The sequence below is a fragment of the Ranitomeya variabilis genome, chromosome 3, assembly GCF_051348905.1.
Source record: "Ranitomeya variabilis isolate aRanVar5 chromosome 3, aRanVar5.hap1, whole genome shotgun sequence".
NCBI classification, from domain to species: Eukaryota; Metazoa; Chordata; class Amphibia; order Anura; family Dendrobatidae; genus Ranitomeya; species Ranitomeya variabilis.
In genome coordinates this window covers 52436479-52461856 of record NC_135234.1, presented here as the reverse complement: position 1 = coordinate 52461856, position 25378 = coordinate 52436479, and the positions used below count along the sequence as shown (strand labels likewise).

Genomic DNA, 25378 nt, shown 5'->3' with positions numbered 1-25378 from the left:
AGAGTGTGTCTGACCACTGACAGAGCGAGGCACGTAGAAGTGGGCGGGGTTACACGGTCTCTGTATTCTTACGTCAGTGATACGAGCTCACAGTGAGGCTGAGCGTCGTGTCGCCTTGGAAACTCAGTACTAGAGGGAGACTGTGTGAAAATATGCAGGCTTTTACTGTCCGCACTAAGTCTTTCCGGCAGCCATTTTGTTGTAGCCCTAATATCTGCGCTGCAGAGAGGTGTGATCACCTGAAAAAGCGCTAAACACTGGAAAAAGACGTACATGTAAGTCATCCTGCTTTCCCTCAGGAAAAAGGAAAATAACCACGAAGAGAAGCCATTTTCCTTATGAAATATCTTTTCACACTATATACACTTTGCTTGGACTTTCTTGAATTTTAGACTTCAAAGATTTTAAAGGGAGTGTGTGATGGGAAATAACCTGCTGTTTACTTCAGGTTTTTGTGTTAATGTATTTAAAAAAATGGCATTTTTTTTCATATGATGATCTTTCTAAAAACAAAAACAAAAGGAGTAATCTTGTAATTCTCACTCTGGCCACTGGGGCTTTTTTTTTAGACTTCTACGTCCTGCCCTTTCAAGAAGAGTTTTCAGCAGGCTCATTGTCATCAGATCATCATCGTCTTCCTGTGATCAGCGCAACCAGGCGACAATGATGGGAGTTATCAGAGTGACACGTACCAGCGCCTGGGAAAAGCAGTACAGTTCACGCTGTTCTCAGGCCCCGGCTGCTGAAGGCAGCTCTCATCATTGTCGCCTGGTCTTCCTGTGATCATCGCGACCAGCCAACAATGATGGGAGTTGTATTCAGCACCCGCTGTGTACATCGTGTGTAACATGGCATGGACTCCTGCATAATTTTGATAACCAGCAAAGAGAGAGCCCAATGCTGGGGTCTGATGTTACTAATCTGGGAAATGGGACAATACCTCTTAAGGTTCCCAAACTATCAATAACAGCTCAAAGCTGTTAGCTTAGCCTTTACTGGTGAATTTACGGGGGTCCCCAGTAAAAAAAAAAAGTGATGTAGGGTCCTCCAATAAAATCTAACCAGCAAAGGGTAAACAGACAGCAGTGGGTTGATATTAATAGCCAGGGAAGGGGCAATGGATATTAGCCCCCACCCACGCTACGAACATCAGCCCTCAGTCACCCCAGAAATGGCACATCAAGAAGATGTGCCAAATCTGGCGCTTAGCCTCGCTCTTCCCACCTGCTCTGGTATGGTGGCGAGTGGCTTAATAGGGTTAGGGTTAATGTCTGTTTTGTATTTTCAGCTGACATCAAGCCCAGGAGTTAGTAATGGAGAAGCGTCTATAAGATGACCCCATTACTAAAACCCCATAGTCATATTTTAAGAAAGACACAGCAAGAATAAAGTCCTCAGTGACCTACAGTGATGTTATGAAGGTTCATCGGGTCACTCACACTGAACTGGGCATGGGAACAGCCTCAGTGACTGGCGGTAACCTCAGTGACATTACCGCTCGTCATTGAAGCTGCGCTCTCAGCAACTCCGTGTCTCTTGGATGTCAGGGTGAACAGTCGCATCATGCCACCATTCATCAAGACATCCAGATGTAGCAGAGATGGATTACGGCGTGAGACAAATGGATTATCTTCTCATCAGACAAGTGAAGAATATGCTGTTTGATTATTTTTTTATGTTACCACCGGTCACTGACACTGTTCCAATGCTCAATTCAGTGTGAGTGCCTCGATGAACTGGGTTAACCTTCATGACGTCACCAATAGCACAGTGAGAAATTTCTCACCTTGCTAACAGGGATTTCCTTGAGGTCATTGCAGTTCATCGGCCCCCCCTTCACAATGAGCTGCTTGTGGGAACCTCTATGGGGCTAGCAAGTTACCCCACTTGCCATCACACAAGTGGGAAGAGCGAGGCTAGGTGTCAAACCTGGCACATCTTATTGATGCGCCATTTCTGAGGCAGCTGAGGGCTGATGTTAGTAGCCCAGGAGGGGGGGGGGACAATATCCCTGGCCCCTTCCCAGGCTATTAATATCAACCCACAGCTGTCTGATTTGCACTTGCCATTTTTTTTATTCTTTATTTTATACATGATCCACACAGCGGGTGCTGAATACTCCCATCATTGTCACCTAGTCACGCTGAGGTTTGAGAGTCCAGGCGACAATGATGAGATCTGTCTTCAGCACCTGGCGCCTGGGAACAGCTAACTGTACTGCTTTTCCCTGCTGCCGGTATGTGTCACACGGACACACGAATGGCACATGGCTGGGGACACACGGACAAAGACACCGGATACACGAATGTCACACGGATGTTACTGACGGATGTCACACGGTCACGCACCACGTGACTGCTGGGGAGCCACAGTGCTGCGATTGGAGGAACGTTGCCCATAAGTATACCAAACGTTTATTTTATGGGGCACAGTGGATTGGTTTATAAGGGGTTATTTAGTGGACACCCTATTTCCTGTGTCTTCCTGCAGCCCAGTATATGTCCTCAGTGCTTACCAGCTCCCCAGCCCCTGCATGTGAATGTGATAGTGCGCACTCTCAGGGAGAGACCTGTCAATGTAGGGGAGTGTGGCGGGGAGCAACTGCTGGGGACCGGCCTCTGACTAGTGAGCATAAAACACATAGGTCCCAATTCATGAGGCCCGGCATTGTTCACACGAGTCTTGATGAGAAGTCTGATGCTCCCGAATCATTAAGAAGCGCTCACGTCTTAATGAATCCGGTCCACCTGACGAATGGTGTGCTCCTCCGTGTATGCCTCGCCACTAATCTTGTTCCAGTCATGGATTGTAGTAAGTTTTGTAGTGTTCGGAACGCCGCCCGTTTTCATGAATTTGACAAGCCGAGCGGGTGGTCTGTACCGCCTACATTGTCGGAGGTTAGCGAAAATGGTGTTAAAAATGCAATAGTTGTGAAATTTTGCTCTAAAATGTTACGACTTTTCAAAGCTTTTTGCATCAGAATTTTGCCGTAAAAAAGTTTGATGAATCAGGGCCAATATCCCCCACCGGCTTTTCCATGTATGCTTTTTTCCGTAATGCCGCAGAATTTCAGAGTAATGCATGCATGGCATGCCGGTGTCAGATTCTTCTCCCCGTGGTTTGGTGCAGGTGACACAGGTCTGGCAGTCGTGTCTGACCATCTAGGTTATCAGTGGAGTCTCGCTGACGTCACAAGCAGAGGCAGGGGAGCTTATGAGCACTGGGGAGGTATACTGGGCAAGAGTAAGCGCAGGACGCAGGAACAACATGCAAAGCCTTCTCTGTACTGATACTCCCTGGCTTCTGACCTGGGCGCCATCTTTCAGAGCACCAAGGCGTACTTTCCGGAGTCTGGGGCTGAGCTTCTCAGAATGTGCCCGGGACCTCACCTTATCAGATATTTATGTTTGGATGTGACGGTCAGTCTTTTTGATACTCACCCTATCAGAGGCCCCTTTTTGTAGTCCATCAGTTGAACCTGCTGACATTATTTCTCACTCAGTGGCAGGATTGCTACCTAATTACTGATAGTTTGCAGCTTTTTCCACCTCTCTTTCTGCATTTGTTCATTTTTCCCTGTGTCATTTCTCATTATGACACATAACTTAATTTATGGGCACCTATGGTGATTTATTTGCCGGTTTGGATTAGATGGGTTGTTACCGACATCTGGGGAGAATTTCCTTGCACCTTTAGAAATATTTTTACTTAGAAAATTGATGACGTGTTCAATACTTATGATGAAATTACATTTGATGATATACATACTTATTAAAGTTTATTTTTTGCCGCTGCGCTTCCTTTGTGCAGCAGCAGATGGCAGTAAGCACAAGTAAAAACCTTTTTATGCGTGTGGTTGTTGTCGCCTCAGTGGCAGCCTGCAGGATCCTGTACATCTAGGTCAGTGATGGCAAAGATGATAATTAGCTTGCATGTCCTAAAAGATACAAATCGTCATGGCTATCAGGAAGTATTTACACATTCACTTCTGCCTCATTAATGAATGTTGTTTTATTTTATCTACAGGTTTATTTTCAGCGTTTCCGCATTTATATCTCGCATCCTGTTCGCACATCTTTGTATCCCGGTCAGATGCAGATCTCTACTATTTTAAAAGGGAATCTGTCACCGGGCTTTTGCTATATAATTTGAATGCAGATTGATGTAGGGGCAGAGACCCCGATTCCAGCAATGTGCCACTTACTGCGGCCGCTTCGGAAGTGAAATGTTCATTTTTCAAGCAACTTCATAGTACAGAATAAGACGATGGCAAGAACTTTGGTGAAGCCACCTCAGAGGAACAACCACCAGCATTCTCCTGAAGCAGCTTCGTCTGGGAGAGACCGGCAAGTTTGCTGCCATCTAAAAGACGCCATGTGCACATACCTAAAGCGATGTGCACACAGAATATTTTTGATGAATTTTCGAAGTAGAAACTGAGCGGAAACTCCCAAGTTTTTGAGGAACTTTGAGATTTGGAGGAATTTTTAGAGAGTTTCCGCTCACTTTCAGCTCCAAAAAACTCCTTGAAAAACTCTTGCCACAGAGTGTGTTTATACTGCGATTTTTTTCTGCTTAGTTTTTGATGTAGACACTAAACGGAAATTTCCACGTTTTTGAAGAAGACTTTGGAGAGTTTCTGCTCAGTTTCTGCTCCAAAAACTTAATGCAAAGATTCAGTGTGAACACATCTCCAAAAACTGATGGTTTTTGGAGAGTTTCTGATTCGTCAACTCACTAAAAAATTCGGTGTGAACACACCCTTACAAAATAGAATCTGTGCTGATATATGATCTGCAGAAGACAGCAGCACACTGGATATACACCGAGCTCACATCCAGCCTGTATTACAGAGAGAGACGCTCCCATGAGAGAAAAATGTGAAACTTTGATCGGGCTGCAAACTGCAGGGGGTGTGAAACAGAATGAAGTAATGAAGACTGCAGACTGAAACTTGCAATTTTATTTACTTAAGACAACCAGGAAAATCTTGTTTTTTTCCATGTCAAAGGTGTCACTAGTTCTTTTTAGGGAAGCCATCTAAGCATTTATGTAGGCAGCATGGTAGAATAGAACAGGAGGAGCTGGCAGGTTGATATATAGGTTTGTGGGAAAAGATTCAGTATTATTTTTAATTTTCTCACTTCAGTCCCTGCTGATTTGGGACTTTTCAGTCAAGTGGGTGGTCCTAGTCAGTGACTGACAGCTTCCTTTGTATGGGTGTGCACAGAGATCAGTGATGCCTGGTGACAAGTTCTCGTTAAATTGTTACCGTTACATAATGAAGATCTCTTCTTTTAAAGGGAACCTGAGATCTGGATTTACCCCTAGAAGATATTATCAGCCTCCTAGTACACTCTTTAATGATGCTTGAATTAGCCCAAACACTTAATATAAGTGTTTAAAAAAGTAATTTTAATTGTCCTTGCTAGTGGTCACTGGATTAGACCAGGATTGCTGTCATCAGTGCTGCTGCCCAGATAGAGGAGGGGACACGTCCACAGCAATGTATATAACTTCCCTGAGTGTGCGCGGAGCAGGGAGGAAGAAAAAGGTATGGCTTATCCTCCCTGCTCTCCCGGCACACGCCAGGACGTCAGTCATACTGCTGTGGGCGCGCTACCCTGGGCAGTGGCATTAATTGACAGCAGTCAGTGGCTACCTACCATTCAATATATGAAGCTGTCACACTCGGGTCGGGAGAGCCATGGTATTGCGGTCCGATCTCAGTCCGATTTGCACGGATACCCTTAGTATTGTGACCTGGTGTTGGTAAATATGGGTTCCCTTTAAGCAGTGAATAGGTGTCACGAGTGTGTCACGTCCTGATGCGACTCCTGGAGGATCTGGGATCAAGAAGCTCACAACATTTATTAGATTGCAGGCCCTCTTTTGTCATTTACCTTGAATTGAAGTGGATTTACTTTCATTCGGTGCTGAAAGGGTTAAGGGCCTTTTCTCTTCTGGCTGTGCACTTGGAGCTTGAGTTCTCAGATGCAGCACTTTGTGACCACTCCCTTCCACTATAGAAACCCACTTCTAGCTTCATTCCTTGCTGCTTACAGATCTTCTATACTGACCTCTTTGGAGGTGGTCGTTCCTGTTGCAGCAGTGAAGTTTCCTGTTGGAGATGCTAACGAGTGTTTTTTGTTGTGTCTTTTCCCACTGTTTGTCGTATCTACCTCTTGTCTTATTGTGGTAGTGGGACTAGTGTCTCACTGGCCTGAGTACCAGTCAGGATAAGTTCAGAGCCAGCAGGGGTTTAGGTACGTGATCACGCATGGGGGGAAGGACCCATCTAGGGACGATAGGGAGGGCAGTGATCAGACTCAGGTTTATGTTGGGAGGTGACCCCTCTCCTTTCTCCCTATCACCAGGGTCTCCCTGTACATTTTCCCTGGTGTTCACCTCATGTTGCACCGCACGCTGGGTGTCCACTCGCCCATTGCATGACAATAGGTACAATATTCACACTTGGGAGGCTGGAAACCAGAAAACAAAGAAAAAGCAAATGCACCCAAATAACGAAATAAAATCCTGCAGCGCGGCTGACTAATAGAATGACTTTATCTCAATTCTGCTGCGGCTGAGTAACAGATTTCTTTAAAAACCATGGGCTCACAACAGGTACCAGAAATGCCCTTTATTTCCAAATCTTTTCTACATGATTTATACAAAATTCACTTCATATAAGAAAAACACATAATGTAAGAAATTGTAAAAAGAGTTAAAGTAAAAAAGAAAAATAGTTCATAGAACTAATCACATCTACACAAAACCTATTATCAGTGGCGAAACATGAAGCTAGTGGGCCCCAATGCAAAATCTCCCAACAGGGCCCCCAACTATCCTGGGTCTTTATTTAATAATTGTCGTCATCCTATATGGGCCAAAGGGACTTTTTTTGGCCAACTAGGCCCCCGGGGCCCTGATGCGACTGCAATCCCCACACTCAGTTACGCCATTGCCGATTATAACTGGAGTTGTTGGATACATGAAATATAGGGTGAGATTACACCTACGTAATGCCCTAGGTCATCGATGGGTGTCTGTCGTCACAGATCAGGGGCTGTATCATCATACAAAACCCCTTCAATATACGAGCTGCGGGTCCGGCTCCCAAGATGGACGATGTATTACACTGAGGCTCGAGTCGGATAGAACAAGATTTGCTGCTTCCTCTGACTTTCATATACCCGTGTCTGTACAGTGCTTGCTCTGGGGATTTGCTTTTTGGGAGGTGTCAGTTTCGCACCAAGCACTTTACAGTAATCTAATATAGGAAAAAACTCTACTAAAGCTCAAGTGATCTGTTAGTGGTGAATCTGTCAACTGCTCTCCATAGAAAGCAGCAGAATTGTGATTGCAGCTCTGCAGTATATCATAAGTTATGGGCACGAGCTCAGTGGCCCGGGGCCGGAGGGTGAGGGCCTAGGGTCTCTACCCCTTAGGATAACTTCTCACCATGGTGTGGTTGTTTTTTTCTGCTGTGTATATACAGTGGGGCAAAAAAGTATTTAGTCATTCAGCAATAGTGCAAGTTCCACCACTTAAAAGGATGAGAGGCGTCTGTAATTTACATCATAGGTAGACCTCAACTATGGGAGACAAACTGAGAAATAAAAATCCAGAAAATCACATTGTCTGTTTTTTTATCATTTTATTTGCATATTATGGTGGAAAATAAGTATTTGGTCAGAAACAAACAATCAAGATTTCTGGCTCTCACAGACCTGTAACTTCTTCTTTAAGAGTCTCCTCTTTCCTCCACTCATTACCTGTAGTAATGGCACCTGTTTAAACTTGTTATCAGTATAAAAAGACACCTGTGCACACCCTCAAACAGTCTGACTCCAAACTCCACTATGGTGAAGACCAAAGAGCTGTCAAAGGACACCAGAAACAAAATTGTAGCCCTGCACCAGGCTGGGAAGACTGAATCTGCAATAGCCAACCAGCTTGGAGTGAAGAAATCAACAGTGGGAGCAATAATTAGAAAATGGAAGACATTCAAGACCACTGATAATCTCCCTCGATCTGGGGCTCCACGCAAAATCCCACCCCGTGGGGTCAGAATGATCACAAGAACGGTGAGCAAAAATCCCAGAACCACGCGGGGGGACCTAGTGAATGAACTGCAGAGAGCTGGGACCAATGTAACAAGGCCTACCATAAGTAACACACTACGCCACTATGGACTCAGATCCTGCAGTGCCAGACGTGTCCCACTGCTTAAGCCAGTACATGTCCGGGCCCGTCTGAAGTTTGCTAGAGAGCATTTGGATGATCCAGAGGAGTTCTGGGAGAATGTCCTATGGTCTGATGAAACCAAACTGGAACTGTTTGGTAGAAACACAACTTGTCGTGTTTGGAGGAAAAAGAATACTGAGTTGCATCCATCCAACACCATACCTACTGTAAAGCATGGTGGTGGAAACATCATGCTTTGGGGCTGTTTCTCTGCAAAGGGGCCAGGACGACTGATCCGGGTACATGAAAGAATGAATGGGGCCATGTATCATGAGATTTTGAGTGCAAACCTCCTTCCATCAGCAAGGGCATTGAAGATGAAACGTGGCTGGGTCTTTCAACATGACAATGATCCAAAGCACACCGCCAGGGCAACGAAGGAGTGGCTTCGTAAGAAGCATTTCAAGGTCCTGGAGTGGCCTAGCCAGTCTCCAGATCTCAACCCTATAGAAAACCTTTGGAGGGAGTTGAAAGTCCGTGTTGCCAAGCGAAAAGCCAAAAACATCACTGCTCTAGAGGAGATCTGCATGGAGGAATGGGCCAACATACCAACAACAGTGTGTGGCAACCTTGTGAAGACTTACAGAAAACGTTTGACCTCTGTCATTGCCAACAAAGGATATATTACAAAGTATTGAGATGAAATTTTGTTTCTGACCAAATACTTATTTTCCACCATAATATGCAAATAAAATGATAAAAAAACAGACAATGTGATTTTCTGGATTTTTTTTTCTCAGTTTGTCTCCCATAGTTGAGGTCTACCTATGATGTAAATTACAGACGCCTCTCATCTTTTTAAGTGGTGGAACTTGCACTGTTGCTGAATGACTAAATACTTTTTTGCCCCACTGTATGTGCACAAATAATTAAAAAAAAAAAGTTCCAGGAAAGTAGACCACTGTGCTTTACACTGCAGAAACCGGCCTGCGGTGCGCTTTTGAAATTCGCACCATGTCAATTTATTTTGTGGTATATATGCCTTGTGTTTGCAAATTTTCCACATTGAGTTGATTGAGGTGTGGAGAATTCATGTATGTTTTTTTTGTGTAAAATAACTGTACCCTATTGGGCCCTTGTGCAGCCCCATATAACATGTCCGCCCCTGCACGCTATCTGTATTGTAAGGAACTACAGGACTGCGATGCTACAGTATCGAATAGGAATATAACAGAGGATGCATAGAATACAATATAGGTATACACATCACAGTAAAGGCACACATATTTACAGCAGAATTTCCATCCATAATGTGTAGGTGTCAGAGTCAGGACGAAGGGTAATCTCCTAAGGCGTCATTGAGAAAAGGAAGGGGGCAAATCATGAGTTAAAAAAGTAATAGTACTTTGACTTTAGCCCGTTCCTGACATAAAAGGTAATATTACATCTTATGTTGGGTGTGGGTATATGGAGCAGGCCCAGGAGCCGACCCCGCTCGAAATATGGCAGGTGCCACCTTTGTTGTACAGCCAGCAACTACCTCTATCGGCATCTATCTGCGCTAGCTTGCCACTATCAGTCTCTGGCAGAGGCAGTTGAAAGGGTTGTCCGGCCTTGATATACAAGTCTGCAGTCACTGTATGTAACTACAGACTTGTAAATCCTCGCATCGTGCACACTACGCGCTATGAGGATCTTCTGGTGCTGGCGATTGTATCTGATTTGATACTTTTGGCCACATTCTAACTAGTCGTGTCTGGCCTTGTTCAGTACGATTGCATTGAAGGAGATGGCGCACATCTAGTTGGCATGTGACCGCATGCATGCAAATCAGACACTGGCGGTCAGGCTCCAAAAAAAACTCACAGCACGCAGTAAGAGCGACTACAGACTAAGGACTAAGCACCCTAAGGCCAGACAACTCCTTTTAGTTGCGTGATCCTGGTGACGTGCCTGTTCAAGGAAAACGAAAAAATAAATAAAAATACCAATATTGCCATTTTCGATCCCCCCACCATATTCCCAAAAAATCCACTAAAAAGTGATTGAAAGCTTCTCTGTAACCAAAAATTGTGACAATAGTAAATGCAGGTCGCCACACAAAATATGAGCCCCTAACAAGAAAAATAGAAATGGGTTCTGAAATGTTTTCATCACTTAAATAAAAGAAGAACTGTGCTTGTTTGGCTTCACCATAATTGTGCCAATCCAGAGAATCACGTCATCAGGTCATTTTTCCACAAAACCTAAAAAACAATGGATTAGTTGCATTTACCCTCTGCTGGTTTCCAGTAGATTATATGGTAAAATTACTAAGGTCATTCAAGGTCCTGCTAAAAACAAGTCCCCATAGCGGTAAGGTGGACTGGGAATAGGTATGGTGATTACTAGCGGGGGGTGAGAAGAAAGTGAAATAAGTTGTCTATCAGAGAGTTTCCATGCCAGGGACCAGGGGTGGTGGGGAACATCCTGACACTCAGCACTAACATAGGGACTAAGGTCACAACAAGGTTGGGGTCGTCACTGTTTTCCTACCAAAAGCACATAGATATAACGTATTTATTAATACCCAACATATGCCATTATGTACAATGCCAAAAGAATGATGTTATAGCTGTAGCAGGGCTGACTTTGTCAGAAGTAGCAGGGCTGCAATTGTCATTTGACATAACTCATGGAAACATCCTTGCGGGTTTTATACAGAGCTGCACATTGCAATGACAAACTAAACACCGCTACATCTATATCCCAGCAGAAATATAGATCCATTGAGACAGAGAGTTCCCTGTAAATGATTTGGCTTGTCTAGTACCAGTAATGAGATCCTTGGAGATTTGGACTGGATCATGGCGGACGTTCTGCAGTACATGGTCATGGTCATAAGCGCTTCTTGTCGTAACATAGAAACTGTGCCGCCCCAACCCCCGTGAGATCCTGTCGATCCGCCATGTCCGGCTCTGTCCGCTGCTTTATACATCGCTAATAAATACTAAGAGAGAGAAAATCTGCCACGGGAAGGAACATCGCACTCAAGGATCTGACGAGCCGACCATGTGTAAACTGCGAAAACAGGCTCGTGCCTCAGTTCTGACAAATGTCCCAGTGACGGCTAGTTAGGGGGATTCGGTAATGGTGATTTTCTGTACAGATTCACACAGTTTTTCTGACTCGACGTCATCTTTGCTGTTTTCTGAATTCTCCAATGTAATGTAACATCCTGAATCTCTTGGACAGTCACTTAGTTCACGTTTGTTTGCAGCGGTGTCAGGGCTGAGCGTCTGTGTCACCGCGTCAGTGCCAGCTTCATGTTCACCTGTCACAACAGAAACAGAAAGTCTTCTCAGTGACACATCCTGAAATACGGCGGAAATGCACCGCTGCTGAGAGGAAATAGTATCTATCTATCTCATATCTATCTATCTATCTATCTATCTATCTATCTATCTATCTATCTATCTATCTACCTGCTCATGTATGCCAAGGGGCTGTGTACAACAGAACAGGTCAGCAACAGCGCCAGTCACCTTCTGCTGGGAATGAGGGCTGCTGGATAACCCCTATAACTTTCTCAGCAATCTGTTCTACAGTCCCTCCTCTTTGGTATTGGACTGTCTTACGTCTTTCCATGCATCAATGAGACTTGGAAGCCCATAACACCTTCACTATTTAAGCAGTTGACCTCTTTGGATCACTTTTGGTAGGTACTGACCACTGTATACTAGGAATACCCTACAGGGCACGATGTTTCAGAGATGCGATGACCTGGGCCTCCATCTATCTCAGCTTTGTCAAAGTAGGACAAATGCATATTTTTGCTGCTTCCAAAGAATCAACTTTAATGGGTTTATCTCTCTGCTGTCTATGTTCTTTTCCCTGCACTTATCTTCTGATTCTTTTTAGGAAGTAGGTGGCTTATTCTCTATCAGTATATACTTTTTATACTTTATTTTGTGGTTTGTTATACTCACTCTGGTATCTTTTTATTTCAGCACACTTTCCCTTCTGTAGGTAATTTGCACTCTGCTCTGCCCTCTGGTTCTTTGGAAGGAACGTGAAGCGCTTGACGGACTTTCAGGCACCGCAAGTCCGAGTTGTCATCATCTAGTTTGTGTTTAGGTCTATCTCAGCTCACGCAGGAACCACTAAGGACTGTGGGTCAGGATCTCAAGGAACTGACAGGGTCAGTTGCAGTTTTAGTGTGTTACCAATTTTTCCCGAGTGAGTTGCTACACTATCATAACAGAAACACTGCGACATTTCAGAGCAAACCTTGAAAAAACGACTGGGACTTTGCAGCCTTAGTGGTTCCCCAGCAGCTTCCCCCTTTCCTAATTCCCTAAGCTGACAATTCTCTATACACACATAGGGAGGGACCTGTCAGTCTAAAAGAGTGGGGTGGAGAGAAGCCGGAAAGGACCTACCTCTTACACCAGTCATCTGGGATCCCTTCATTAAGACTTGCTTTGTGCATGCCAGTCTTAAAGAACGAGCTCACCGGAGTACATGGCACCTAAATCATTTAGAGGCACCCGCCATTTAATGAATTGGGTGCACCTGCTACCTGGTGTGCGCTGCTGCCAGAAATGTTACTACAGTCAGAGACAGGAGTACATTTCTAGACTAAGTTATGATACTAAAGTTACTGGGACTGGCATGAAAACAGCAAATGTTGCACTTTTTTTGAGCAACTTCCCATTTGGGCTATTTTTTAATATGGGTCAACGAGGTAATATAGAATTTTTTTATTGAATCCCCATTATGTTTTTTTAATGAAATGAGTAGAAATTAAGATTTTTTCTCTTACCATCTTCAGCCTATATACCTTTTATTATACATTACAGAATGAATATCTTAAGAGTTAATTCATACACGTATTACTCTATAGTAAAAGACTCTTAAAATTGACATTTTTTTTCGGCACCTATAATCCCATGAACCTTCCTAATGCTTCCAGCCTGTCCTTATATTAACTTTCCTGGGATTACCTGAAACTCCTATGAAGCTGTGACCTATAAAGTCTAATCCTGAGCGTATTTTCAAAGTCAAGAGCCGCTTTGGATCCTGCTGAGAAGAAGCACCTGAAGATAGTGGCACGTGTTCCAAGTTTTTAGGATTTGTATTAATACATATTTGAGTGTATTTTATCTTTTTATCAGTCATCAGTCACCAAATATTGAAACATTTGCAGTGTAAAGTAATCAGAAAACAGCCCGTTCTGCATATACTGAACATATCAGAAAAGTACTAGTGGAGTTGGGCCGTGTCATGTTGGCTATGGACCATAGATGTTTTGTACTTAGGTGGTAGCTAAGCTTGTCCTTTACCAAGAGGACAGGAAGGATACCCCAGACATCTCCTGTTGAGCGAAACCATGATTAGACAAGATGTCGGCTCCTATGTACAAGAGTCTGAAAGGATGGATGTCACCTGACTACTATTGTCTATGGTCAACATTACATAGCAGCTGTTGTGGAACAGGCTGACTTCTCCTCTAAGCAGTGCCAGGTCTCAGTGTTTGCCTCTCATCGTTGACCAAAAAAAGCTTTCTACTATATTTATGACCCCCTCTTTCTTCTGGTCCCGTCACTTCCTATTTCATTCCGAAACAGGTTGTGACTTGTCAAAGGGGGCAGGCTCTCTCGCTCAGTTCATCCGTTAAGCTAGCCCATTTCTCATGCACTGAGAAGGGGCTGGTTTATATATTGAACTGAACTAGACAAACCAGCCCCCTTCATCACGTCACAGACACAGCCTTTGAACTTACAATAGACGAGTCCCGTGCACCACTCTGTTGTCTGCACACTCGGTGAAACCCTCCACAAGGTTGTAACAGTACAAAGAGATCCAGGAACCAGGGCACCAGACGTCCTCCTTTAGGTAACTATTGATACAGCAAAATCACAACATTTTGGCCACGCTGAGCCTTTATTGAGCCATATAAAGAGAGATATGACTTGATAAAGGCCCTGCGTGGCTGAAACGTTGTGATTTTTCTGTATCAATAAAATGATCTAATGAAGGACGTCTGGTGCCCTGATTCTTGGATCTCACAGACACAGCCTTTACTAGACCAATATGAAAATTTAGGTTTCAGGACCAGGAGAGCGGATCAAAAATACAGCAACACGATGTGAGAAGATTTGATAATTTGAGATTTTTTTTATGATTCCTAAACAATATACATTACATTTTCCTGCCGGACAACTCCCTTTAATGAGAAAATCAAACTTCTGTTTGTTGACCAAAAGACACTATAATCATCCATATCCATCACTGGTGCTGATCTGTGACGAGAAATACAACATAGAATAACTCACAGTCACAATCTTGTAAATTCTCGATGGCGATCAGTAGCCTCATTCGCTCTTCAGGGTTTGTGATGTTGAGCTCACGGAGATGACTGTCCTTTAAGTCCTTTAGATCTTCCAGATTCTCATATCCATTCAATAGTAGGCTTGACATATATTCCTGTGTGACAGAACAGAGAGGTTAACAGAAACAAGTATAAAATCATCCAATAAGTCGCACATTTTTGTGCAAAGTGACTACTGGTGTTTACAAACTGGTCCCTATGAGATTTCTAAATAGAGTGATGGGCTTTACAGGGGTTGTATAATTACTATCCGCCATATTCTGTATCCTTTACTCTGGAAAGTGGCTTACCGTAATTATAGCCGAAATATACAGAGTCCCATCGCTGGTGTAGATTTCTGCTTATGGTGCCCAGGTTGGTAAGAAATGTGTCATAAAGTCATTAAGAGCCACTGTCCTCATAATGAATTTGGGGCATGTTACACCAAACTTTTGGGGTAGGAAAAGCAAATTTTGAGGAATGGTACTGTATACTGTATTAACTACAGTACATAAGGCCTCATTCAGATTTCAGTGAGTGACATACAGCGGGTGAAGTAAGTATTGAACACGTCACCAATTTTCTAAGTAATTTCAAATGGTGCTATTGACATGAAATTCTCATCAGATGTCAGTAACAACCCATCCAGTCCACACAGAGAAAGAAATCAAACCGCAGATGTCCATAAATTAAGTTATGTGTAATAGTAAGTCTAGACTCAGGAAAAAAGTATTGAACATACGAAAAAAGAGAGGTAAAAAAGCCATGGAATGTCATGACACCAGGTGAAATTTCTTAGTAATTAGAAAACAGTCCTGCCACTTAGTGAAAAATAATATCAGCAGGTTCAACTGATGGCCTATAAGGAGGTGTCTCATTACCAAGGTGCCGCACAAGAAACATCTCATGATGGGTAAAACCAGTGAAATTTCTCAAGACTTTCTCAACCTTGTTGTTGTAAAACATACTGATGGCATTGGTTACAGAAGAATTTCTAAACTACTGAAGGTTCAAGTGAGCACTGTTGGGGCCATAATCCTGAAGTGGAAAGATCATCATTTCACCATAAACTGGCCACAGGCTATACATGTGGTCTCTCCTGATGAAGAAGTCTTTTGTACTTTGAAACGCGTAGAATAAACCACTATTTTGTTTGACAATCTGGGATACATGTCTCATCATAGATCAGCAAGCGCGGAAACCATCCACAAACCTCTCCTTTCTTTCCAGGATTGCTTTACTAAAAGTGAACCTGGAAATTGTAGGCCAGTAAGTCTAACATCTATTGTTAGTAAAATATTTGAAGGGTTTCTGAGGGATGTTATTCTGGATTATCTCAATGAGAATAACTGTATAACTCCATATCAGCATGGGTTTATGAGGAGCCGCTCCTGTCAAACCAGTCTAATCAGTTTTTATGAAGAGGTAAGCTATAGACTGGACCAAGGTGAGTAATTGGATGTGGTATATCTAGATTTTTCCAAAGGGTTTGATACCGTGCCACACAAGAGGTTGGTACACAAAATGAGAATGCTTGGTCTGGGGGAAAATGTGTGTAAATGGGTTAGTAACTGGCTTAGTGATAGAAAGCAGAGGGTAGTTATAAATGGTATAGTCTCTAACTGGGTCGCTGTGACCAGTGGGGTACCGCAGGGGTCGGTGTTGGGACCTGTTCTATTCAACATATTTATTAACGATCTGTTACACAGTAAAATATTGATATTTGCAGATGATACAAAACTATGTAAAGCAGTCAATGGGGCAGCACTGTGGCTTAGTGGTTAGCACTGCAGCCTTGCAGCGCTGGAGTCCTGGGTTCAAATCCCACCAAGGACACTATCTGCAAGGAGTTTGTATGTTCTCCCCTTGTTTGCGTGGGTTTCCGGCACTCCGATTTCCTCCCACATTCCAAAGACATACTGATAGGGAATTTAGATTGTGAGCCCCATTGGGGACAGCGATGATAATGTCTGTAAAGCGCTGCGGAATATGTTCGCGCTATATAAAAAAATAAAGATAAAGAGAAGAATGCAAGAGAAGATAGTATTCTGCTACAGATGGATCTGGATAAGTTGGAAATTTGGGCCGAGGCAGATGCGATTTAACAATGATAAATGTAAGGTTATACACATGAGAAGAAGGAATCAATATCATCATTACACACTGAATGGGAAACCACTGGGTAAATCTGACATGGAGAAGGACTTGCGGATCCTAGTTAATGATAAACTTACCTGGAACAGCCAGTGCCAGGCAGCGGCTGCCAAGGCAAACAGGATCATGGGAGGCATTAAAAGAGGTCTGGATACACATGATGAGAACATTATACTGCCTCTGTACAAATGTCTAGTTAGACCGCACATGGAGTACTGTGTACAGTTTTGGGCACCGGTGCTCAGGAAGGATATAATGGAACTAAAGCGAGTACAAAGGATGGCAACAAAATTAATAAAGGGGATGGGGGAACTACAATACCCAGAGAGATTACCAAAATTAGGATTATTTAGTCTGAGGGGCGATCTAATAACCATGTATAAGTATATAAGGGGACAATACAAATATCTCTGTTTATACCAAGGAAGGTGACGATCACAAGGGACATTCTCTGCGTCTGGAGGAGAGGAGGTTTTTCCACCAACATAGAAGAGGATTCTTTACTGTTAGGGCAGTGAGAATCTGGAATTGCTTGCCTGAAGAGGTGGTGATGGGGAACTCAGTCGAGGGGTTCAAGAGAGGCCTGGATGTCTTCCTGGAGCAGAACAATATTGTATCATACAGTTATTAGGTTCTGTAGAAGGACGTAGATCTGGGGATTTATTCTGACAGAATATAGGCTGAACTGGATGGACAAATGTCTTTTTTCGGCCTTGCTAACTATGTTACTATGTTGCTATGATAGATTTCAGCTGGTGTCATGACTTTCCATGGCTTTTTGCATCTCTCTTGCCCCTAGTGTTCAATAGTTTTTCCCTGGTGTCATTTCTCATTATTATACATAATTTATGGACATCTATGGTGATTTCTTTGCCTGTGTGGATTGGATGGGTTTTTACCAACATCTGGTGAGAATTTCATGTCAATAGCACCTTAAGTCAAAGCATCTTATGTTATGCTGTGTTTCCTACCTGTAAATTGAATCTTTCCAGAAGTTCTAGCAATGTTTTTGGCCTTGGTCGTTTACTTCTCCTTCTTATTATTCTCTTCGGAGCTTCCTCCTCAGATATGACATCTACATATATAAATTTAAAATTCCCGACTTTGTTGTTCAGCATGCCAGTCCAGATGCCCATGGGGGTTTTACAGATGATATCTATGATGTCGCCTTTCTAAAAAAAACAAATGATAAAAAGAGTTAAGCTGGCATTATAACCACACACAATTTTAATCAGACAGATCTTAGGGTATGCGCACACAAAGCCTTTTTCAGGTGGATTCCACCTGGAACCTCCATGAAAAAGCATTATAAAAAATCTTAACATATGCATAACAATGTCAAAACGACTTGCTGCACATATGTTCTGTCTCTTGTAACTTTTTTACTGTCTTCAGGCTTTGAAAGCTGTGAATCAGCTAAAACAAGTGACCGGTCCATTCTCTTGGCGGCTTTTGCTTGCAAGCCGCCTCTATGTTATGGAAAAAATCATCATTGTCGGCAGCACATCGCCCCATAACCAGGGATGTGCTGCCGACAACATGCCGCAGTCATTATGTCCACCTTATGTCGTTGGCCCATATGAATAGACCATTACCTGAGTGTAATTGGCTTGTGTATTGTTGATCGGTGCTTGATGACGGGCTGAAATTGTCCTACGTAAATGTGCCATTAAGGCCATCATACATAATAGACTAATGTTGGCTGAACCCGCCAATATCTACAGGTTTGGCTATTTCTATAGGGGCGCTGGCCGACTGATAACCAGGGAAGATGTCAATCGCACATCTCTGATTTCAGACTGCTGATCACATTGTTCATCCAGACATAAGTCGACCAGCCGCGAGGCATGCAGCCGCGGACACTCGAACATGTTTTTCGAGAACATAAAGTAATGAACAGAAGACATCCACTATATTCACAGCGGCGCCATGTCATCTCTCATTACAGAATGTGACTTATATGTTGGGATTGGGACCATCGTGTTGGACGGGTCTAGAGACAGAAATCTTAATTTGTACCTGCTCTGTACAATTGCTCTACAATTCGCACCAAAAGTTGCAAATTATAGCGCAAATAAAATACACGCCATCATTGTATTAACTTTTTTTGTGAAATAATTGTTGCAGAAATAGATTAATACATTTCCCCTGAAATCTATATCTATTTGAGCAGATGGTATTTTTTGGCTTTAAACTTAAAGGCGTTGTCCACCTCTTTATAAGGCTGCGGTCACACTATCAGTATTTGGTCAGTATTTTACATCAGTATTTGTAAGCCAAAACCAGGAGTGGAACAATTAGAGGAAAAGTGTAATAGAAACATATGCACCACTCCTGCATTTATCACCCACTCCTGGTTTTGGCTTACAAATACTGATGTAAAATACTGACCAAATACTGATAGTGTGACGGCAGCCTAACGGTTACTTAATAGGATGATGGTAGAGCAAAAGCAGCATACTCTCCTACCGGAATCGGGTTGCTGTTCTGTACTGCTGCTAGCATCCCCACCGGGCTCTTGGCTTCCAATCCTGGCAAGATTTTATGTCCACAACTGCAGCCAATCAGAATTTCCTCCTACCCACATGGAATGTAAAGGCTGCAGCCGATCAGCACCCAACGATCGTCAGAAGAGGAAACCAGGAGTCCAGCGGGTGATGCCAGTGGGAGAAGGAAACATCAGCTCCAGTGCAGTAAATAACGTTTTTCGTTCTTTATTTTACTACTCACCATGTCCCATTAGCAACTGTTATAAAGTAATAAATAACTCTTTTAATAAATGTATCAGTCTGTTGTTGGCCGCTCAGCTTCTTGCTAACCGCAGGACATTTTTCTCATCACTTTTCAAAAGTGGCGATGGAAATAGCGCAAATATGGTGTGTGCTATAAATGGCAACTTTTTATTGCCATAAAGTTGGTACAAATCAAATGATACATTCTGCTATAATGTATTGCAGGAAGACCCTTCTAGTAGCAGCTTATTCCATTTTCGGCTAGTGCTTTACCTTTATTTTCAGTGACTCTCCGTCATAAGGGCTGGGGATAAAGTCGGTATGGACTTTTGCTCGACCACAGAATGGACCAGTATAAGGAATGTCATCATCAAGTCTAAAGCTGTCCCTGTTACTGGTTCCATCAGAGCAACTGGTGACACCACCTAGAGGAAGGTTTGCAGTTATTTCTATATGTCTGATACATTTTACAAATTTTTACCATATTGACACTGTAATTGTAACGTCCATTGATGGCGCCCCACATGATTCCCCTGCTTTCTCCATGTGGGGACACCGACATACTTACCGCCCCGGCTGCAGAAGCTTCCTCACCCTCTTCTCCCTCCTTCCCCTGTTCACACCACACAGGCTTCTAACGGCGTGCCTAGCTGGGAGGCTTCTTGTATAAAAGGCACCCTCCCCATTAGAGAGGTCCCTGAGCAATCCCTATAGTTATTTAGTGGTAGTTTGTGTGTGCAACTGTATGTTGCCAGGTCATTAGTCTATAATAATTTTTCCCTTATCCACTATCGTCCCTTTAGTCTACTGTAGTTTATTTGTTATTCTTCGTTATTCTGAAACCACTCCGGCAATACCTGAGCCGTCTCCCAAGACCTCTGTGCCTTAACTAGAACCTATTCCCAAAGTCTACATTGTCCGGTTTGTCTACCAGTCTCTGAATCCTTCCTGTCTATGCCTCTGCTCTAGTGTCCCTGTCCAGTGAACCCGAACCATGGTATCAGCTGGACTGCCTAGGAGTGGCACCTGGACTGCCTAGGAGTGGCACCTGGACTGCCTAGGAGTGGCACCTGGACTGCCTAAGAGTGGCACCTGGACTGCCTAGAAGTGGCACCTGGACTGCCTAGAAGTGGCACCTGGACTGCCTAGGAGTGGCACCTGGACTGCCTAGGAGTGGCACCTGGACTGCCTAGGAGTGGCACCTGGACTGCCTAGGAGTGGCACCTGGACTGCCTAGAAGTGGCACCTGGACTGCCTAGGAGGGGTTCCTGGACTGCCTAGGAGGGGTTCCTGGGCTGCCTAGGATTGGCTCCTGGGCTGCCTACAAGTAGTACCTGGACTGCCTAGGAGTGGCACCTGGACTGCCTAGGAGTGGCACCTGGACTGCCTAGGAGTGGCACCTGGACTGCCTAGGAGGGGTTCCTGGACTGCCTAGGAGGGGTTCCTGGGCTGCCTACAAGTAGTACCTGGACTGCCTAGGAGTGGCACCTGGACTGCCTAGGAGTGGCACCTGGACTGCTTAGGAGTGGCACCTGGACTGCCTAGGAGGGGTTCCTGGACTGCCTAGGAGGGGTTCCTGGGCTGCCTAGGATTGGCTCCTGGGCTGCCTACAAGTAGTACCTGGACTGCCTAGGAGTGGTACCTGGACTGCCTAGGAGTGGCACCTGGACTGCCTAGGAGTGGCACCTGGACTGCCTAGAAGTGGCACCTGGACTGCCTAAGAGTGGCACCTGGACTGCCTAGGAGTGGCACCTGGACTGCCTAGGAGTGGCACCTGGACTGCCTAGAAGTGGCACCTGGACTGCCTAGGAGTGGCAACTTGACTGCCTAGGAGTGGCACCTGGACTGCCTAGGAGTGGTTCCTGGACTGCCTAGGAGGGGTTCCTGGACTGCCTAGGAGGGGTTCCTGGGCTGCCTAGGATTGGCTCCTGGGCTGCCTACAAGTAGTACCTTGACTGCCTAGGAGTGGTACCTGGACTGCCTAGGAGTGGTACCTGGACTGCCTAGGAGTGGTACCTGGACTGCCTAGGAGGGTTCCTGGGCTGCCTAGGAGTGGTTGCTGGGCTGCCTAGGAGTGGTACCTTGTGGCTACCTGCAGCTATAGCTTGACTACACCATCAACAGCTCGCCTGAACACCAGGTAGTCACTTAGCTACGCCCCTTCCTTGGCAAATCCGGCCCTGTGGCACAGTGGGTCCATGAAGTACGTGCGCCACCGGCGAGTGTGACAGTGATGATTTATCAATATGACACTTCGCCATTTATGTAAACAATAGTAGGAAGAGATGAACAAGTGATCAAATGGATAAATCATGTAATCATTGCCCTTGTTTATTGTATAAATCCAAAGATCAACTTCTCTTAGCAAAGTGCAAATCTGGGGAATCCATCGACTGTATTGATACTTCAGATGTGTGATGTAAAGTTACTTTTTCCAGCACATAGTAACTGTAGTGAAGAATACATGTAATACTGTAGGTGTCCCCCTCTTTGACGTTAATTGGGGAAAGACCTTTTAAATTTAATGTGTTTTTACATCGAGTACCCATTACAGCCCCTGCAAAAAATACAACTGAAAAGTTGCTCAAATCCACAATTTGGACACAAAAAGAAGATCTTATTCCTTTCTTTATGCCCCCATTTAAAATACTTTTTTATGGACACTTACTGGATGAACTCTGACCACTGTTGAGACTATAAAGACTTTCAACAGATTCACTGGCTCTCAGAGTGACTTTCTCTGCAGCGAGTCCTCCTGTAGGGTCACTGTGTCGGTAAGAAAATGTCCCTTCAACATCTTCACTCTAAAAGAAATAAAGTGATAAGTAATAAAATGGAAGTTCACATTTTTATTTTCTAGTCTTGTAACCTTTATTATGTCTTTAAACTTTAGAAGGTTGAATTTGGTATAGTAAAAAAACATGGAAACAAGGTAAAATACATAAATCATTTACACTATATATCCAAGAATGAAGAGTGATAAAGGGGTTTTCCAGGTGTGTGTGGTCTAGGATAGTACTACATAAAGCGGTAGTCCACTACTCGCACAACCCTTTCTAAACACCTATACTCACCTTCAGTGCCGGCGCCATTCCAGCGGTGTCGGCACTGGATCTTCCTGCGGCTAATCGGCGTTGGCTTCACTCACCTCATCCTTTGGACACAAGTGACATCTGGAGGAGATGAGAGAGCAGCTGTAGCTCTGACTTCATCCGGATGTATGATTTGTCAAAAGGACGATGAGTAGTATCAGGGATGGTGTGACATAACAATGTCTGGCAAGCCCAAGAGAGCCAGTGCTGACATCGCTCAACGGAGGTGAGTTTAGGTATTATTAGTTACTCTGGGGAAACATAGTGATTGACAAAGGGTTGTCTGAGTAGCAGAGTTTTTTTTCCATTTCCCCATTTGTAAGGTTTTTTCCCCATTGTCCCCAGGCACAGTTTATTTATCTTTAAACAAACCGAGCTTTATTCACCCACCACAGTTCCAGTGTCGAGTCTTTTCCGCTGCTCCCGAAGTCTGTTATTGTTTGCAGCGCTGCAGTCAATCACTGAGCTTAGAGGTTCTGACCAAGGAGACATCTCAACCCGCTCACATCATGTTTATTTACAATACCCTATCCTTTTATTTTCCTTACTCCACTAAAAACACATGTATGCTCACCTGAGCTGAATGTGCATTGGTCGGTCAGAGAGCTAGCTGTCAGCCCACAGCTCTCTGTCTCCAGACTCCTTCATACACATACATTATTAGCCTGCAGAAATAGCCATCAGCTGTCAAAGAGTATAGTACAGAGAGCTAAGGACTATGGCCACCTTAAGAATAAGCCATCAACTTGAGAACAGTGGTGTGACCCCACAACCACAAACTAGCCAGCAGAACTCCGAGACCCCAGTATGCAATATCGCCCATACAGTGTTATACACATCCATGCATGGGGCTGTACCTGGTACTGCAGCTCATTCCAGACCTGGAGGTCAGACCCCCATAGCCCTCAAAATAACAACCTATCCCAAAGGTAGGACATCAGTCCATAGTCATAGAAAACCACTTTATGGGTCGTAGATTAAGGATTGCTCCTTTATGTTCTGATGCCAGATATACATAGAGAAATTCTGGTGTAAGGCAGAGGTGTAGCTTTCCAATACATTTCTGTACAGAAGTATTTATTTCAGCTCACATACTGTTCTTTCTTCCTGTATGATCAGACTACACTGGGTTTGTTTGTAGTCTGTTACCATGGAGACACCAAGGTCTTCATGCTTTAGACACAGAACGATTTTTAATTAAGACATATCAACTGGATACTGAAGACATATCTTATGTTAATATGTATTAAGAATATCTAGCACTTGGTTAAAACCTAATTTCTGGATGTGTCCACCCTTAACTTTTCTTGAATTGCATTAAAGGGATCCCCCTAGCTTCTGCTTCTTGGTCCCGACCTCAGCACCCTAAGTGTCCGGATATGTCTCCTCAGCTGATGCATTTCATTGCTGTGGCCAGTGATCGGTTGAGCGGGCATTTCCAGCCTTCTGTGGGATGTCAAGGACAGTGTGAGCCTCGAAACACAAATTGCAGGAAAATTGGTGGCGGTAAATATTACGTTTTTTCATTTTGATATAGTTTTTACTTTAAATGTTGATAAAACAGCCCAACATGAATCCATTCCATACCTCAGAAAGAGCTTTAATATACTTTTTCCCCATCTTCTTCCTCATGGTCAGTGATATGGCTTTCATCTTCTTACTTATACTTCCAGCATTGTTTGACGCTTTGTCGCCATCTGAGACTCCTCCTCCGGCTTCAAAAACACCTTCGGTATCGCCCATCTGTTTATGTGAAGAATACAGGTCACATGCAGTCATTTCACCACTATATCTGGACCTACGAAAAAAAACTTTACCATTTTACATATCAGCCTGCCTGTATATACAGGATTAATGGTGAAGGGAACCTGTCACCTTGTATCTGCAGTCCGATCTGTGGACAGCATGGTATAGAGAAGGAGAAGCTGAGCAGAATGATAGGTTTGTTGGAAAAGATTCAATATAACCTGTAATTTATTCATTTAAATCCCTGATGTTTGTATGAGTAGGAGTCCAGTGGGCGGTCCTGCTAGTGACTGACAGCTCTGACATATCAGTCCAGCTGGTGGTCCTACGTATGACTGATAGCTACTAGTGACTGACAGCTATCTCTGCATGCACCTCACCATCGGCAAATCAGGCTAAGGCAGTGAGACACTATGGCCAAAATTTTAACAGTATCAATGTTCTCAAAACAAATCCTAATGGTGTATATATTACACACCATCAGATTTGGCTCCGCTAGCCAGTTCCAGCAGTTGTCACGTGCTCACCAGTATGTGATTTGGCTGCTTGCAGTCACATGCAGACTAGACTAGCACATTGAGTGGAGCCGCTAGAACTCTAGTCAGCACTTGACCACGAGTGTGAAAATCACATATCTGCTGGAACCGGCAAGAGGAGTGGAATCCTAATGGTATACATATATATTACACACAGATAAAATTAGGTAGGCTGCGTTACTACTTGCCGAAAAGGTACAACCCCTTTAATGATCAGTATGATGCCGTTATTCTACGCTATGGTATTATGTAGACATGGCGTAGCGATATTATTTGATCGTATATAGCAGTATTATTGGTAAAACTGGTCTTGTAAGTCTTGATTTTCTCCAGGCAGGATAATATATGTAATCGAAAGATTGCACCTGTAGAAGAAGTGTGGGGAGCCAGCATGGGCCTGTTAGGTTTAAAAAATCAGGACTAAATTTGAGTCCCAGTCTGACTATGCTGGGTAGAACCGCCTACTGGACTCATGAATACAAACACCAAGGATCTTAATGAGTAAAATGCAAGTTTTAATGACATTCTTTCCACAAAAATGAACATCTGATCATCTCCTCCTGCTCTACAACATCT

General features: G+C 43.8%; 1 protein-coding gene across 3 annotated transcripts in view; it reads right to left on the bottom strand.

The window, feature by feature from the left end:
• Positions 1–9110: 9110 nt before the first annotated feature.
• The window catches only part of SAMSN1 (SAM domain, SH3 domain and nuclear localization signals 1), a 166781-nt gene continuing 150513 nt past the window's right edge, over positions 9111–25378 (bottom strand). For all 3 annotated transcript variants that reach the window (XM_077294039.1, XM_077294040.1, XM_077294041.1), the window contains 6 exons: positions 24108–24263; positions 22097–22232; positions 19702–19853; positions 17668–17868; positions 14508–14658; positions 9111–11503 (listed from right to left, as the gene is read on the bottom strand). In XM_077294039.1, coding sequence (XP_077150154.1) covers positions 11304–11503; positions 14508–14658; positions 17668–17868; positions 19702–19853; positions 22097–22232; positions 24108–24263 — 996 coding nt within the window. In that variant the 3' untranslated portion in view covers positions 9111–11303. The remainder of the gene's footprint in view (positions 11504–14507; positions 14659–17667; positions 17869–19701; positions 19854–22096; positions 22233–24107; positions 24264–25378) is intronic.